Source organism: Amphibalanus amphitrite, unplaced genomic scaffold (genome assembly GCF_019059575.1).
Source record: "Amphibalanus amphitrite isolate SeventyFive unplaced genomic scaffold, NRLGWU_Aamphi_draft 001116F_arrow, whole genome shotgun sequence".
In the NCBI taxonomy this organism is placed as follows: Eukaryota; Metazoa; Arthropoda; class Thecostraca; order Balanomorpha; family Balanidae; genus Amphibalanus; species Amphibalanus amphitrite.
Window position 1 is genome coordinate 24,192 of NW_024882610.1, and position 16,970 is coordinate 41,161.

Below are 16,970 nucleotides of genomic sequence, written 5' to 3' on the forward strand. Positions count from 1 at the left end.
AGCACGCCTCCACCGAAGTGTACCGCCGAAAGGCTCCAATATCGTGACGCCCCAATATCGGTCTCGGTGCAGACCGCAATACTGTCGTGCCGATGGTCGCGCGCGATTAGCCCGGCCACAGTCTCCCACAATTACACATGCAGGTGGAAAAGACGGCGTGCCTGGCGTACCGGTGCGAGCCACTGCTTCAGGGGCGACCATTCATCATTCAGCGCCCTCGGCCGCTGGCACGACAACAGGGTCAACACGGATGGAAAACCGACACGGCCGTGGGAGGGAGAAGAGCAGTGATCATAGGGATCATGTGAACATCGGTCGTTATGTAAGGCGAGAGGCGCTTGATTGGACCGATGCTCATTGGCAACGCGTACACAAAATCAAAAAGATATATATGGTTGAGGAATTAAAATCATACCTACGCACTATAGCTGACAAATTCAGAATGTGAATTTGTACATTAGTACCTAAATTGGAAATGAATCAATATAGAATGGTATATTTATCATATTGCATCGAAAAGGTCGTAGAATTGGACAGGTCAAAGTTTAAATATGTCGTGATGCAGAGCATCCGCCCAAATGCAACATTAGTCTCGGTTTTTAACCCTCGCCGGTCGCCGGACCTATTGGTTTCTAGCGCCTCGCGAGACTCGCGGAACGAGCGACCGCCGTTATGAGACGCAGCGACTGGTACCCGATTTCAAGGTCTCAGGTTAACCGATGACCTCTCAGGCCAGGTCAAGTGGCCCAAGGTAAGGGTTCGGTTTTCGGTAAAACCGAAAACCGCAAACGTCGCAACAAACGTCCGTAGAGCCGCGATTTCGGCATCATCGTGTTTGCCTCGCTCAGGCGCGTCGAATGGTACACTTTTAAATTGGGTGAGGTCAACTTAACCCTCGCCGGCACAGGCCATTTTGCGTCCTTCGACGGCACAAGGGGGGGGGGGGTGGTACGATCCCCCGCCTCGCGTTTGGCCCCTGATCGAGCTAGAGCTTCGCGGAAGAAACGAGCGTGTTGCCCGTCACGAGACAAAGCCGATGATACCCAATTTTGAGGTGCTAGGTCATCGGGTGACCTTCCAGGTCAGGTCAATGACCCGAAAACCGTGAAAATCGGGACCTGTTAGAAAGTCGTAAAGTGTGGCTGCTTTGTGGTTTTCCGGGGTGCTGATCACGAATATCGTGTTAGTTTTGATCAGAGATGATGTCTTTAAGCATTTAGACCAGGTCGGGTCAGGTCAGGTCAGGTCAACCGGTAGGGGTTGTGACGGGTATTCGTAATACGTGTCAACCGCCTCTGGCAGCTTCGTAACATGTTACGAAGGCACCAAAACTACTTCGTAAATGTTCAAATGGTTGCTAAATTCGAATTCAGCTCCAAAAACTAGCCTAGAAACATGTTAAACTCGAAAAAGTGAACCGAGGTCACCCGAGGTCACCAAAGGTCAACGACCTGACCTGACCTTCAGGTGACCTTGACACACACCCTAATGTATGGGAGCAACATCAAATCACATGTTTGAACGTTTGAAACCACGAAAAGCTTGCAAAGGCGTGGCTAATACGAGCCGACATACCCCGAATCGCGATTTCGGCCAAACATGGTCTCAGAAAAGAGGTCACAGGTCAAAGGTCATTTGGGTCAGGGTCATGAAATTTTCAGGGTAGGTGTAAAATTGATCAATGCGAGGGTACTGAAAGTTTCGTCGTGATCGGCCGCTTTTTACGCGAGTTATTCGCGAAAAAACTTAGGGGGTTGCATCAACCCCCCTGTGCCGGCGAGGGTTAAGGTGCTGACCTCGGGTCACGGTCAGGTCAGACCCTCCCAGGTCACGAAGTTAGGCGAATGAGGTCATGTTGCATACCATTCGATTCGGCAGGTCTCCCCAAGTCCATTGGTGGCTTTCCCAACTCGCTACCTTAATTTGATCAGGAGTTATTGACGAAAAACTCTTACGACCCTAGTGACATAATATGTCAATGACGTCACGCAAGATCAGCAATGCAAAAGTGAAGCATCGAAACTTGCAAGGAGTGCATGAAACCACGATTCCGTGTGGTTGAAATAGTTTGAGATCGTTCTCAGCGCCAAAATAGCAGTTTTCATTTTTCCCCATTGACTTATCATGGTGAGGTCACGTGACCGACCTGACCTCATGTGACCTTTAGGAAACATTCGAGATATACAAGCTGTGAGAACTCTGAAGGATACTAGATCCTGTAACTTTCATCTCACTGTGAAAGCTTCTCTGTCACTAGGCGTTGCGAATTAGCGACATCTGATGAGTTGATGACCGTGCGGAGGTTCACTCATGACGTCATAGGTCAGTACCTGACCTGACCTGAAAATGGGGTTGGTGTCACAAGATCCGTCTTGAATCAAGGGTCACGTATGACAAGTTTCAGCTCAATCGCCAGCGTGTTTGGAGCTATCGCAATAAAAAAATATGGGGGCGACGGCCGGCGATGGTTGACCTTCACCAGGGTATGGGGGGGGGATGGCCACACCTGCCAGTTTTTTTGCGTGTATAAAAAAGCACGTGGCGCACGACACAGCGAAACATGGTGCAGCTTATAATTCATCAATTTCGCATTGCGTGTAAATTTTTAACCCAGGTCACATTAGGTCAGGTCACCAGGTCAAGTTTAGTAACCACTCCTCTAAAATTTGTGATCCTGTCATTCCTACAGTTTACGTCCTAGAAATTTGAAACTTGGCTAATGTATAAGAACACAGTACCAGCAATTTGTTAATCACGGAATTTTGATTATCGGTGACCTATGGTCAGGCTCAGGTCATGTTCGCAACCTCCCCTTTATAGGTAAGTCAAACGGAGAAAATTGAAATGCTCTTCTGTTGAACGAAAACACTCTCAAACATCGGAATATAATTAAACATGACACACTGAATCGGGAAATTCCGATTCATCTGTGATTCCGTCTATGCCCCTGAGGTCATTTCAGGTCATTAAGCGTCTCCAACAGTTTTTTTTACTATGACTTTAGATAGAAACACGTTAGAGCGCTGAAAACACCATGGATGCTTTCAGCTTAGCGATACAAATCGACTTATATGGAACATCACCTTTTCGGTGACATTGGCCTGAGGTTAATTTTTACGGTCAAATTATAGTTCATTTGACGCGCATCGACGAGAGAAATGTGATGCAGGTAAAATCAACGTAATATGTAGGTAAGTATAAGCTTGGTGTCAAGTTATTACAGAAAAACGTTTTCCGCGAAGACATCAAATTTTGATTTTTTGCCCTCCGGAGGCTAAACCGTTGACCTAAAATCACATCTGACAGCATAATTCAGAAAGAACTTTGAAAGAGCTATCGAATGCGCTTTTACGCGGCGCTCTATAGCTCTATTGCTTCTCGATTTATGCGCCAATTTGTGAAAAGTTGTCAAACTGGGGAACCAAAATTCGTGATAATTTTACTTTTGGCTATCTAGTGACCTAAGCCATGACCTAATAAAAATGACGTGTTAGATTCTGAAGGAACTTAAAGCGAGCCATCTGTTACCTTTTCCGTGTCTTTCTAGCTTCCTTAATTTCCGAGATAAGCTGGTGTGGCCATAGGCGTAGGAACAGGGGGGGCCAGGTGGGCAAGTGCCCACCCACTTTTCGAGGTGGGGGGGCCAACCATGTGTTTTGGCCCACCCACTTTTTACTCGAGGCCCTTCGTCTCGATTTGAGAGGACGTCGTCACCTTCCAGAATAAACAAACTCGGTAAAAATAAGTTCCACGAGTCCCCATGCACGGAATCCAAGGGGCCGTGATGGATCTAAGGAGGCCCTCTGTTCATACTTGTCAGTCGAAGCCCCTGAGACTGATGGCCTGAGAGGCCCTAGTGGATCTGAGGAGGCCCCAATATCCACACTGGTCTGGGGAGGCCCCTGACACTGGCGGTCTGGGAGGCCCCTGTATCCACACTAGTCAGAGGTCTGAGACTGGTGGTCTGGGAGGCCCCTCCATCCACACTAGTCAGAATAGGCCCCTGACACTGGCGGTCTAGCCGAGGCCCCCTACCCTCACTAGTCAGAGGAGGCCCCTCTATCCTCAATAGTCAGAAGACTGTGACTGATGGTCTGGGAGGCCTATCCATCTACACTGTAGTCAGAGGCCCCTGAGACTGATGACCTGAAAGGCCTTTATAATCACACCAGTCAGAAGAGGCCCCTGAGACCGATGGTCTGAGAGGCTCTTATATTCATACTGGCCACAAGAGGCCCCTGAGACTGATAGTCAGAGAGGTCCACTCCTAATGAATCTGAGGGGGCCCTCTATCCACATTTACACTTTTCTAGGGAGGCCCCCGAGACTGATGGTCTGAGAGGCCCTTTTATTTATGCTGTCCGCAGGAGCCCCTGAGATTAATGGTCTGAGAGGCTCTTCTATTTATACTAACCAGAGGAGGCCCCTAGGATTGATGGTCTAACAGGCCCTTCTATTTATACTAGCCAGAGGAGGCCCATGAGACTGATGGTCTGAGAGGCCCTTCTATTCAAACTAGGCAGATGAGGCCCCTGAGAATGATAGTCCGAAGAGCCATGCGGCGGCAACTGGCCGTGGTAATATTTCGGCTCGGTAGGGCCCCACAGAGCTCATGAGAGCACCTCAAGGGCTCCTAAGTAGACACGCTTATCCCCATAAGGGTGCCACGCCGGCTTCTGAAGGCTCCTTGTAGGCATCTAAGGGCCCTTTCCGGCCTCTAACGACTCCACCCGCCTGTGATGGCTCCACACCAGTGTTTATGAGTGCCACACAGCGGCGCCTTTGAGGGTCATACTAGTGTCTCTTAGGGCCATATATCGGTGGCTCTGGTGGCCCCACACCGGCGCCTCTGTGGGCCACCACACCTGTGCATCTCAAGGCTCTATAGCAGGGGTCGGCAAATGGTGTGGAATGCCCCCTTTGGGGGTAATGGAGCCCTTTCGGTGGGGGTAATGAGGGATTCTGAGAAAGCCTATCTTTTTAGAGTTTGTAGCTCCAGTGATGGAGCCAACGTGACTGTTGCATCCCAAGGTTCAAAGATTAGCCCAGGCCAAAGGCACAGCACACATTGATTAAATACCAATTTTCATGTACCTGCTCGCCTCACCATCTCACCCCTCCGTGCAGTCGTACAAAAGCAGCTGCAACTTTTAACCGTCGCCCGTCTGTTGGCGTTTTAACAGCCGCTTACGTAAGGGGGAGGAGTCGATCGGACCCCCGCGGCCTCTCGGACTCTGAGATGGAGCTGTGCATAAAAAAGACGAGCGTGCTACCCGTGACAATAGGAAGCCGCTGCTGCCCATTTTTAAGGTCCTTGGTCATTCCGTCTCATTCAAGAGGGTAATGACAAGTGTCGAGAAAATCGGGACCCGCTATAACTTCTTGAAGTGAGATTTTATGGCTCAAGATGATCTCCAGAAAAAGCTCATAAGCCAACGGTCATTATGGGTCCAGAGGCCACTTTCACCAACAGAAAAATAGCCGCCTGCCGGAATTTTTTGCCTAAAGATCGTTTCACATATGGAGCGTAAACGGTAAAGCCCTATCCGCTTACGAGCCCATCGCGCTTACATCGCGATACACAAATACCCAAAGAGTTCCAGGACGGTATGGAATTTCAGTAAACTTGGTTGTGTCAGCAATGGGGTCTGGTAGGTGGGGGTATAATGGCCCTGCCTGGCGCCCAAAAAGGGGGCACGACCCCGAATGACCTGCCGACCACTGCTCTATATAGGTACATCTGAAGGACCCACACCGACACCTCTGAGGGCCCCACACCGGTATCTCCGAGCTCTGAAGGCCCCACACCGGTGACTGAGGACTCACCGGCTCCTGAGGGCACCATGTTGATGTCTAACGGCTCCCCTCAAGGCCACTGAAGGCACTACACTGTACACAAGCTCTCACTTAGCTCTAATGTCCATGTACCGGCCTCTGAGGGATTTAAGCCAGCGCATTCATAGCTCCACACCAGCAATTGTAAGGGCTTCACACTGAAGTATCTGAGGGTTCCACACCGGTGTCTCTAAGGGCCACATACCGGCATCTCTGAGGGCCCCATACCGGCGTCTCCGAGGGTCCACATCTGGCAGGCACCCATCAGCGACTGAAGGTCCCACACTGTCGACTCCGAGAGCCCCATCTGCGTCTGGGAGCACCATGCCGTCTCTAAGAACCACAGCGGCTCCTCCGTACGAAAGATGGGCGTCTGCATGCCAAAAGGGAGCGGTTCTGAGACAGTAGGGCACCTACGTGCAATAGAGGGGCGCCTATGATGCCCATAGAGGCGCCTCAATGCGAAAGAGGGGCGCCAGTGAGGCCTACATATATGGGTGTCCACATGCAATAGGGGTCTGCAATGTAATTGATCAATGCCGGTCCCATAGCTCAGTTGGTTAGAGCGTTGGACTCCGCGTGGTGAGAGCACGCGTTCCCGGTTATGACAGTCCGGGTTCGAAGCGCGACGGGCGCTCGACATTTATGGGCCTCCTGACAGGTATGGTTGCGGTTGGTGGCAGGCCGTAGCCAGGCGAAGTCAGCGAGGGGACCGGCCGTGCGCGCAGGCGCGTAACCACAAGTCTGAAGTTACTGGGGACCACATGGAGGGCCGTGAAGACCAAACATTAAGTTTCAGGATCAGTCTTCGCCCGATTGGGGGGGGGGGGAGAGGGTGGGAGACGTTTTTGGCCACGCCTGCCAGTTGTTTGCGCTTTAAGGAAAACCGCGGCGCGCACCGCCGCGAAACTTGGTATAGCTTATGATACCTCATTTTCGCATCGTGTGTGAAAATTTGGACACCAGGTCACCTAAGGTCAGGTCAACAGGTCAAGTAAAGTAACCATGCCTCTCTAAAAACTTTGTGACTGTGCCATTCCTACAGTTTACATCTCAGAAGTTTGAAACTCGAGCTTTTGCATGAGAAAATCAGTATGAACAATTCGTATGCCTTTAAGTTTTCACCTCGGTGACCTAATGTCAGGTCAGTTTTGCGACTTCTCCATTATAAGTCGTTGGGAGAAAATTGAAATGCTCTTCTTTTGGCCGAAAACAAATTCAAACACCGCGACACAGGTAAACATGATACACTGAACTGGAAAATTGCACCAGTAACCCCTTTAATTCCCCAATTCCCCTGAGGTCATCTCAGGTCAGAAACATCTCCAACAGTTTTTTTTTACCATACTTAAGGTATAAACATGCTAGGGCGCTGAAAACACCATGGATGTGTTCAGCTCAACAATACCAATCGAATGACATGCAACATGACCTTTTCCGTGACCTTGACTAGGGATCAAATTTTCCAGTTGACCTTTTCAGGTCAACTTATAGACGCGTCTCGACGACTGACGAGACAAACGCGATGACGGTCAAACCAGCGTCATACAAGTTTTGAGTCAAAAGTTTTTATACAAAAACCTTTTTCGCAAAAACGCCAACCTGGAAGCCAAACCGTTGACCTCAGGTCAAATCTGAGAACATTACTCAGAAAGGCCTTTGAAAGAGCTATCGAATGTACTTTCCCGCAGGCAGCACTGCATCTCTATTGGTTCCTGACTCATGCGCCGATTTGTAAAAAGTTGTTGAAATTGAGGACAAAAGTTTGTGAAAGTTTTACCTTTGGTGACCTCCAGTGACCTCAGCGATGACCTGATCAAAAATGACATAGATAATTTTTTAAGATACTGTAGCGAGCTATCTGTTGCTTTTTACCGCATCTTTCTAGCTTGCTTACTTTCCGAGATAATCTGATGTGGCCAAAAAGTTGACCCACCATGGCGAAGTTGACTGAGAGGCCCACCCGGACGCTGGCTAAACAAAACATCCATAGTGTTGTCTTTCGTTGACTACATAGATATTACTATTCACGTCGCTTTAGAGACAATATTTGGCTATTTAAGCAAATTGAGAAGTTCGTCGGTGTTACTGGGGACGGTCCCCAGTAACCCAAAAGTTACTGGGGACCGGTCCCCAGTGTCCCCAGTGGTGGTTACGCGCCTGCGTGCGCGGCTTTGTGCGCACGTTAAACTTTGGACTCCAAATTCTGCCATAGAATCGGAATTGCGCGATCGGAGGGTAGAGGGCAGGGTCATCGCAACAAGCTTCGCTTAGCGGTGGCTCTGTCCTTGTGAATCCTTCCCATCAAAAGGTTCGGACTAAATTAAAAAAAAAAATGCCATGGGGGCGTATTCATAACAAACAGGGGCGCCGGCATGGCAAAGAGAGGCGCCTTCAGGCTTCAAGTGTCCATAAAAGAGAGACGCCTATGATAAGCGCACATTGTATGCGACTGTGGGACATATAGGGATGTCTCTGATGACTATACATAGGGCGCTTATATGCCAAAGAGGGCGCCTATGAAGCTAATGGTGGCACCTGGGGAACGAGGAAGACATTTGTGTAAGGGTTTTCAGGGGTCATGCGCCGTTTGCGGCAAATAGATTCTAAAAAAATCGGAGGGGGAATAAGTTTTAAAAATGGTGCGGACTTTCCGCTCTGTTCGCTTAAGCGGTTACGCCCCTGGGTACATCTGCCCGATCTCAGAAGCTAGATTTGGAGGTCATACCTACTTGAAAGCAGCCAGCAGGACGAGGCAAAAGTTGGAGGCCCCTGAAAATAGGAGGCCCCCTGGAAAAGGAGGCCCCTTGACAGGGTGGCCCACCCACTTTTCATGACGTTCCTACGCCCGTGGGTGTGGCCAAATACGCCCCCCTCCCCTATACCATGGTGAAGTTGGCTGAGAGGCCCACCCGGGAGCGGGTTAAACACGGCAAAATTTCATTCGTTCGCGCTAAAAAAATGTTATGCTTTTCTGCATATTCACACGAAGCGAAACGATGGTGGCGAAAACGAGATCATGATTATGTTGTGTTGTTGTGTCGTGTTCTGTAATAAAGCGAAAAACATCCCCAACAAAATTCAGGGTCGTACTGAGGAAGCTCATTATCAGTAGAAGCCACACCTGCCAATTTCCTGACCACTCGCCTGGTGTCCCGGTGACACCCTTGTGTGTTGTCTTGTGGTCGTTAGGGCAGCGTGGGAGCGCTCGGCGAGTGCCGTTCCGGCGGGGACAGGGGTCAGTCAGTTGAGAGCGGGCGGCTGGCCAGGCAGGCTCCGCCACTGCTGCGCCATGGTCCGGGTCGGCGGACCACCGCGGGCCCGCGGCACCGGCCGGTCCTGCGGGCCGCTGCTGCCACTGCTGCTGCTGCTGCTGATTACCGACCCAGGTCAGGCGCCTGTATTCGTCTATCAGATGTATAGGAGACATAAGCTAAATAAACACTTAACATAGTGTTAAATCAGCATTACATATTGCACATATAGCTGTCCGCAAATAGAACGAAATATGATTTTGCTATCGTAAATAAATATGTTCAGTTTCTTTACGTTCCTATGACATTTTTAAGCGATACAAATGCATGCATGGCAGCATATGTGAAAGATTCGTAGTCGTACCAAAACGGGCAATCTCGGGTCAAGATGCAACCACAAAACCGCTGGTTCGCGGCTTTAGCGTAATCGTAACCGTAATCGCAAACGAAACGAAATGCGATTGCGATATGTGAAAGCATAGTGTAATCGTATTACGCTATGACTTCCAGTTTGGTTTCGTGGTATGAAAAGGCACCCCAAAGAAAGTTTGAATTCGGATCCTTGGCCGAATTCGGACAAGCCGTAAACGGCGATATAAAGTCGTCAAATACCTTTTTGCGGGCGGTCTTTTTGTAAGAACTTTTGAAATAATGGTTGTTTGTTATCAATTTTACAGTCATCGCGTTTCTGTTATCAAAACTCGTTGAATGAAAATGCGTTAAGTGTTTTTACATATGCTTTTCAATCTGCCATGAAGAGCTTAGGTATCTTAACATTTTGCCCTAGGATCAAGGAAATGACCTCGTGAGAAAGGGTAGTAATGATTAGGTATAACATTAAAAGGTCACGCTCACGTTCACGATCATGTCCGACCACCGTTTTGTTCCAGGCAAGGTGGCTGTGCTCCGCACTCCGCACTGCGTTTCAACCGTCAGTAACTGTACTGTTCACTGTGTTTCACCCGTCAGCATCTGTGCTCTGCACGCACTCTGCAGTCCACACTGTGGTCCGTCAGCTAATTGTGTTGTTCACTGAGTTTCCGCCGTCAGTAACCGCTATTCATTGCGTTCCAGCCGGCAGCCTGGTTCCCAGTCCGTTCTGTCCGACCGGCTATCAGCGGCGCGGCTCCACCTGCTATGCCTACAACACCAGCGGTCGCACCTTCACAAACACAAAGAGCTACTGCTCCGGTCTGGCCAGCGGTGACATGGCGGCCACAAGAGACTCGGTAAATACACAGGCAGTGATTCAGAAACTGTGGTATATGTGCAAAAGTATTTTTGTATGCAGGGGAAGTTGGGGGAACGCCGAATACTTTTTTTCTGACGTCCGTAGCACGCAAGGTAGACAACATAAGCTATTCTTGTTGGCATCATTCGAGAGGCCAGTCTTTTGCCTTTCAAACATACCAGGCGCATTTGATGAATTCGCATACCGTTAAGCGCACAAACTAAAAATATCAAAGAAGTGACTTTTTCGGCGTTGCCCCGGACTGCGGGGAAAGCCGAAAATGGGAGAAATCATCTACGGGAATGCCGAAATTGATGTTTTGCTATTTTATCTCAAATTTTATCCAGAATTCGTCAAAGCTGACAGTTGACACGCGTTTTAAGAGCTTGAGGACGCTTGGTGCACACTGGAAGTTATCATTGTGTGATATAATAAGAAAAGGCCAGGTAAATCATTCATTATGGTAACAGGCCGTTGTGTCGGTTAAAAGTGTAATTTGTGTGACTAAAAATACGCGTTGCTATTCTACAGCGGTAAAGTTCACGTAGCATGCTTTAACGCGCGTAATTGCACGTTTTCGGCATTACCCCAGCCAGCCATACTTTCATTTGCAGGCCCATAACTTTTCAACGTGCTGCATAAATTTCAAATAGGCAGCACACTTATGCAAAGACGTGCTGAAGATTACTTGACCGAATTGGCCAGACAAACGGTAGCATAATGAGTAGGAAATGCAGCTTCGAAGACGCATGTAGTACAAAGGAAACGTACCTTGAAAACGCTCTTGGCGCCCTCACAGCCGAAGTATTCCGAATGACGACTGGTAACAAACATGCGATAATTGGTAGTCACTTAAGCTTCAGAGCATCACTGACAGGTGGCATCCATGTCGTAGGGTTTTCGAAATATCTCGAATTTCGGCTTTGCCCCGACCCCGGCATTGCCCCAACTTCCCCTATGCCATGCCACTAAATCACCAATGTATTATAACATTATCTGCAGAGCGATTTCGACCGATATTTTTCAAATAGCGCCAGAGTGTCATAAGTAAGAATTGGCTTTTGGGTAGAATTCGAATTGTCTTTCTGACCGAAAGGGCGATGTTGATATCTTAGGTAGGCCTAATGACACATTGTTTTCCTTATTATATACCTTAATCTTCTTTTACACATATAGCTATTGTTTCAGATCACGTGGTCAGATATTCGATATCTTTTGCGTAGTGTACCTAACTGTGGTTATGCTACATTAGCCCTCGAACATATTACCATTTTCACAGCAGCCAATGGGTGGGGGGGGGGGGGGGGGCGAGGTCTATCAGACTCCCTTCCCCAGCCCTTCGGCCCCAGACTGAGCTAGAGCATTGCGGAAGTGCGATACTCGAACGTATGGCGAACTTTGACTCCGGTTCCATTCTCCCATTGGTGCACAGACTGAGCTGGATGCGTTCTCCGAGATCACGGGCGGCGCAGCAGTCTGGCTGGGCGGTAAAGCTGCTTCAGTAGGTGAGTATAGGTGTAATTCCTATTACCGTGAGTTAGTGCGTCCGTCAAGAAAGTGCGTCCGTCAAGACTCAAGAAACATGGTTTATTGCATCTGATTGTGCCTGATGCATGCATGCTTTCAGGTCGAGTTCCGGACGTCAGACACCGTGCGACCTTGCGTCGTTCTTGGTGCACAGTCCATACAGATGATGCAGTCCCTACTTATCTGATACCTTTGAATCAAAATATAACAGCTTACACACACATTTTTTATATACCTACCCACTTAATATCTACACCTACTTTTTATTTACCAACCTATATTTAATATTTACATCAATCTTTTCAATATGAAAACGCCAACACACTAACTCAAAATTTGCCAACTCACCTGGCGTGTACCTACCTGCGCTCTGCATTCAATTACTTCGTTGCACCTTATCTGATCTGAAGGTGTCAGATTTCGTCAGCAGCATGCGCTATGCCTGCCTGTTCACAGATGCGCCCATGCAGTGGCATCCGCTGAAGTCGACCCTCGCAGGAGTTAACGCGCTCACTAACGGACCTATCTCTGAATGGGCTAACTCGACGATGCTACCGAGACAGTCTGGCTACGACTGTTTGTCGCTGCCGAGCCTCACTCCAGCCTCGTGCAGCACCAACAAACGAGCGCTGTGCGTCAAGGCGGCAGGTAAGGTGATCCCGCGCGGCTCAGGGTATACTGAGTCAGGCTTCCAGCATCGCAGCTTAGTCACAGTCCAGGCACACATCAGTCACAACACGGAATAAAGTATAAGACACTGTAGTTTGTTACATCAGGGGCACTTAACGTATGCTAGGGCACTTAACTATTATCAATAAGTACAAATGTCACGACTATAAAGTTCGATAGCACAGCACAATCAAAGTATAGCATAGTTTAGGTTAGTCTTGTTTTCAACACCGGATAGTTTTTCTACATTAGCTGTACAATTACGTGCTTTACAGTTTTCTTCCTTATTTTTCTTACCTACCCGTTTGAAAATAAGGAACCAGTATAACGTCTTTTGGGGCGACTAACGGAGCGAGCGAAAGGGTGAGCCTTGCACGTGCGAAATTTCGAGGGGGTACCTCCAACTGACTTGTGCACGGCACCCTACTAACCGGTCTCTAGCGATGTGCCAAATTTGAGCACAATCGGCCCAGCCGTTCTCGAGATCTGGGAGCGGCACCCTGCACGTGCGCACGTGCAAAATGGGTCCCATCTGAGTTGTGCACGGCACCCTACTAACTGGTCCCTAACCGTGTACCAAATTTGAGCGCCATCGGTCCAGCCGTTCTCGAGATCTGGAAACGACCCCTGCACGTGCGCACGTGCAGCAGCACCCCAACTCTGGCACGTGGATATGCAGTGCCTAGTGGGTGCCTACCTACATGCCAACTTTCAGCGCAATCGGCCAAGTAGTTACCGAAATATTGCAACAATTACAAAACTGACACCTTTTCGTTTTGCACGTGGCACGTGCATAAGGGGTCACCCACGTGCATCGGGAATAGTCCAATACTTGGTAGAAGGAATGAAGCTACCCTACAAAAATTACCGCGTGTAAATCGGTCAAGTGGTTGCTGAGATATAAGCCTCGCAAAAGCGTCCGCACGGCCGGCCGGCCGGTCGGCCGGCCGCTCATACTCAGAAATTTCCGTTAATCTAAGGAAAGACTCCGCTCGCTTCGCTCGCTCCGTAATCACCAGTATAACGCCTTTTGGGGCGACTAACGGAGCGAGCGAGAGGGTGAGCCTTGCACGTGCGAAATTTCGAGGGGGTACCTCCAGCTGACTTGTGCACGGCACCCTACTAACCGGTCTCTAGCGATGTGCCAAATTTGAGCACAATCGGCCCAGCCGTTCTCGAGATCTGGAAGCGGCACCCTGCACGTGCGCACGTGCAAAATGGGTCCCAACTGACTTTTGCACTGCACCATACTAACCGGTCCCTAACCATGTACCAAATTTGAGCGCCATCGGTCCAGCCGTTCTCGAGATCTGGAATCGACCCCTGCACGTGCGCACGTGCAGCAGCACCCCAACTCTGGCACATGGATATGCATTGCCTAGTGGGTGCCTAGCTACATGCCAACTTTCAGCGCAATCGGCCAAGTAGTTACCGAGATATTGCAACAATAACAAAAGTGACACCTCTTCGTTTTGCACGTGGCACGTGCATAAGGGGTCATCCACATGCATCGGGAATAGTCCAATACTTGGTAGAAGGAATGAAGCTACCCTACAAAAATTACCGCATGTAAATCGGTCAAGTGGTTGCTGAGATATAAGCCTCGCAAAAGCGTGACCACGGCCGGCCGGCCGGCCGCTCATACTCAGAAATTTCCGTTAATCTAAGGAAAGACTACGCTCGCTTCGCTCGCTCCGTAATTATAAGTATTTCTATAGGATTCTAAGTATTCAAGTACTTCAATAGAAAGTCGACAATATTTGGTAAGAGCTGTTTTTTTTATTTGAACATTAAATAATGTTACTTTGAAGTTATTTTCACCTGCGACTGAGCTGCGTTCAGTGGGTGCCGTCTACTGAGCTATTTTCGGTGGATATCGTTAAGCTCCGAGGGCTGCTCCATCCACTGACCTATGCGTTCGGCGGGGCCGCCAGACGCCGGCTGCCCGGCCGGTTTCCTGCGCTCGGGCTCGGCCTGTGTGTACGCCTCCATGGCGCCGGCGACGTTCTCGGCGGCACGCGCCTCGTGCGCCAGTCTGACGTCGGAGCTGTACGAGCCGCGCGAGCCGGGTCTGATGCTGCACGTGCGGAGTCTGGTGGCGACGATCAACAGCGGCGACCACTGGATCGGACTCCAGGAGAAGGTGAGCGCGCCGTGCAGACTTGCAGGTGCCAAGAGCGAGCTCTGCTGCCGCATTGTCCGTACAAAAAAAGCAAAGAAAAAATCCTACAAAATATTTCTGTTCCTGTGCAGGAATACAGTCAGGCAAACGTGCGATAGCCTATTTCAAAATAAACAAAACGAATAAAAATGGTACAAATAACCGAAACTATAATTTTTATGGTTTCAGAGATTCAGAACGAATCTCCGTTCATCTTATTTATGCTTCAAAGCTCATGTTGAGCATTATATCTAAATTCTTCCCTGCCCGTCCCGTCCTTTGCCGCAGTACCCGGGCGACTTCCGGTTCGTCTCGGACCACAGCTCGCCCCTGTTCTCGTTCTTCGACGAGTCGTCGGGCGTCGGTCCGATAAGCGACGGTAGTTCCTCCGGACCGTGTGTGAAGATGGCTGCCAACGGTCAGCTCGGGTCGTCCGACTGCGATGACCAGAAACACTTCATCTGCCTCTACAAGCCAAGTAAGACAAAAATCACCGACAGACCCCGTATTATGTCTGAATAACCCGTCCACATCATTGCGTTTCCGGGGTTTAGAACATGTCCCGGCCACTTTTAACACCGTTAATATTCTCAATTTCGACATTACGTACTACAGCCTCAACAGGAAATAGGCAACTATGGTTACAAAATATTAGGTATCTATGCTGACCGCTAGTCGTTTTCATTTCTACTTATTTATTTGCGTTGGGGCTGCACGGACCAATTATTTATTCAGGTACGATTGATTTAACCCTAAAGGAAATTTGTGCCAAATTTTAAACAGTTGTTTAATTGCGCCAGCATGAAACTGCCACCGGCATGTCATTTGCTTCCACATACCAATCACTTGTTGAAGCGCCAATGCAACTCCGTCGATTTAATTATACTAAACCCTAACCTCCCGTAATCTATCTCACATTTGATGCCTGCTCTAGGACCTCTGTGCCCGGCCGGGTTCGTCTCATTCGGAGAGACGTCGGACTGCTTCTACCACATGGTGGGCTCGGTGGAGCGGAGTGGCGCACAGGCGCGCTGCGCTGCGCTCGGTGCCGCGCTCGGAGAGATCCGAGAGACGGACACGCTGAACAGCTTCCGCACTTGGCACGGCAACACTGCCAGCCGTCTATGGACCGGTGTCACCGACCTGGGCGAGGTGAGCTCAGGAGATTTCGATGTTACTGCTGAAGTTGTTACACAGTTGGGTACAGCTTTGTGGTAATAATTTTGAACACAATAAACATCTTTTGATCTTTCCAATCCCCCACACGTTCCATTATTCAACGATTTGTGACGGATAATGTATGGATAAGCCATCACCTTCGGCTTATACATGTGCGAAACTTACATGTCTGCCGGCAGAACAACAAGTTCACGACGTCCGACGGTCTGGTTCCAACCCTGCTGCCGTGGGGTACCGGTCAGGGCGGCGACACCTCTCTGGGATGCACCTCTCTGGACAGGAACGTGGTGGCCGACTCAACCTGCGAGAGCAGCGCCGCCGACGGCTACCTGTGCGTCCACTCTCCAGGTGCGTACAGAGTGCGGTGAATCCTTGTGTTGGGATTAGAGTCGGGGCGTATAGCCTGACCGGCGGTGTCGTCTTCAGCACATATAAAACACCGTCCAGACGCTCTGTGTTCTTTGTTGTTGTTCTGTCTGTGTTCTGTGTTCTGTGTTCTGTGACGTTCTGTGTTCTGTGCGTTGACTATAGCATTTCTGATGTGGCAATCCTGATAGGCTTGTTGAGAAAGGTGTGAACCTGAGACGTTTTGTCCGTTGTCTGCAGCGGTCGGCCACTGCCCGTCGGGGTTCCTGGAGCTGGAGGGCCGCTGTTACCGCTTCTCTCCTACCGCGGCTACCTACGCGGCGGCCACCGGCGAGTGCCAGAAGCTGTCCTCGTCCCTGGCGACCATAGACTCAGCCGAAACGGCGGTAAGACCGGGAGTGGATGGGGGGGGGGGGGGGACGGTGTCAGTTGGGGGCCTAACTGGGTATAGATAAACTGATAGACGTGAAGAAACGCCGGCAGTAAGATCCGATCAAGCAAGATCCGTGGCTACTTAAATTGGTATTTTCACAACAAAGCACGATTAGCTGAACGTATCAAAATCATTATGTAATATGTATTTACTTCTAATCCTGCTCTCCCGATGTTCTATTAGAACATTGCTGTAGTAGGTTATGTCAACAAAATCTAATGAGTGATAGTGCCGCATGCATTGCTGGCTGATCGTGGCGCGTCCTGTTGCAGCTTCTGCTCTCATCCATTGAGTTGTGGGACAAGCCGTCATTCA

General features: G+C 49.5%; 1 protein-coding gene across 1 annotated transcript; it reads left to right on the forward strand.

Moving 5' to 3' along the window:
* The first annotated feature begins 9,954 nt into the window (after window positions 1-9,954).
* On the forward strand, window positions 9,955-16,224 carry LOC122370267 (macrophage mannose receptor 1-like). Its single transcript, XM_043345723.1, has 8 exons — window positions 9,955-9,979; window positions 10,164-10,318; window positions 11,753-11,825; window positions 12,304-12,495; window positions 14,451-14,659; window positions 14,966-15,155; window positions 15,612-15,829; window positions 16,036-16,224. The coding sequence occupies exons 1-8, from the start codon at window positions 9,955-9,957 to the stop codon at window positions 16,222-16,224; spliced, it is 1,251 nt and encodes a 416-aa protein (XP_043201658.1).
* The last annotated feature ends 746 nt before the right edge of the window (window positions 16,225-16,970 follow it).

Excerpts from the sequence above, each read along its gene's own strand:
- LOC122370267 (XM_043345723.1), top strand. The coding sequence starts at position 9,955 with ATGTCCGACCACCGTTTTGTTCCAG. Across the intron at positions 12,496-14,450 it reads GCTGTGCGTCAAGGCGGCAG|ACGCCGGCTGCCCGGCCGGT; the intron begins GTAAGGTGATCC and ends CGGGGCCGCCAG. Across the intron at positions 15,830-16,035 it reads GTGTCACCGACCTGGGCGAG|AACAACAAGTTCACGACGTC; the intron begins GTGAGCTCAGGA and ends GTCTGCCGGCAG.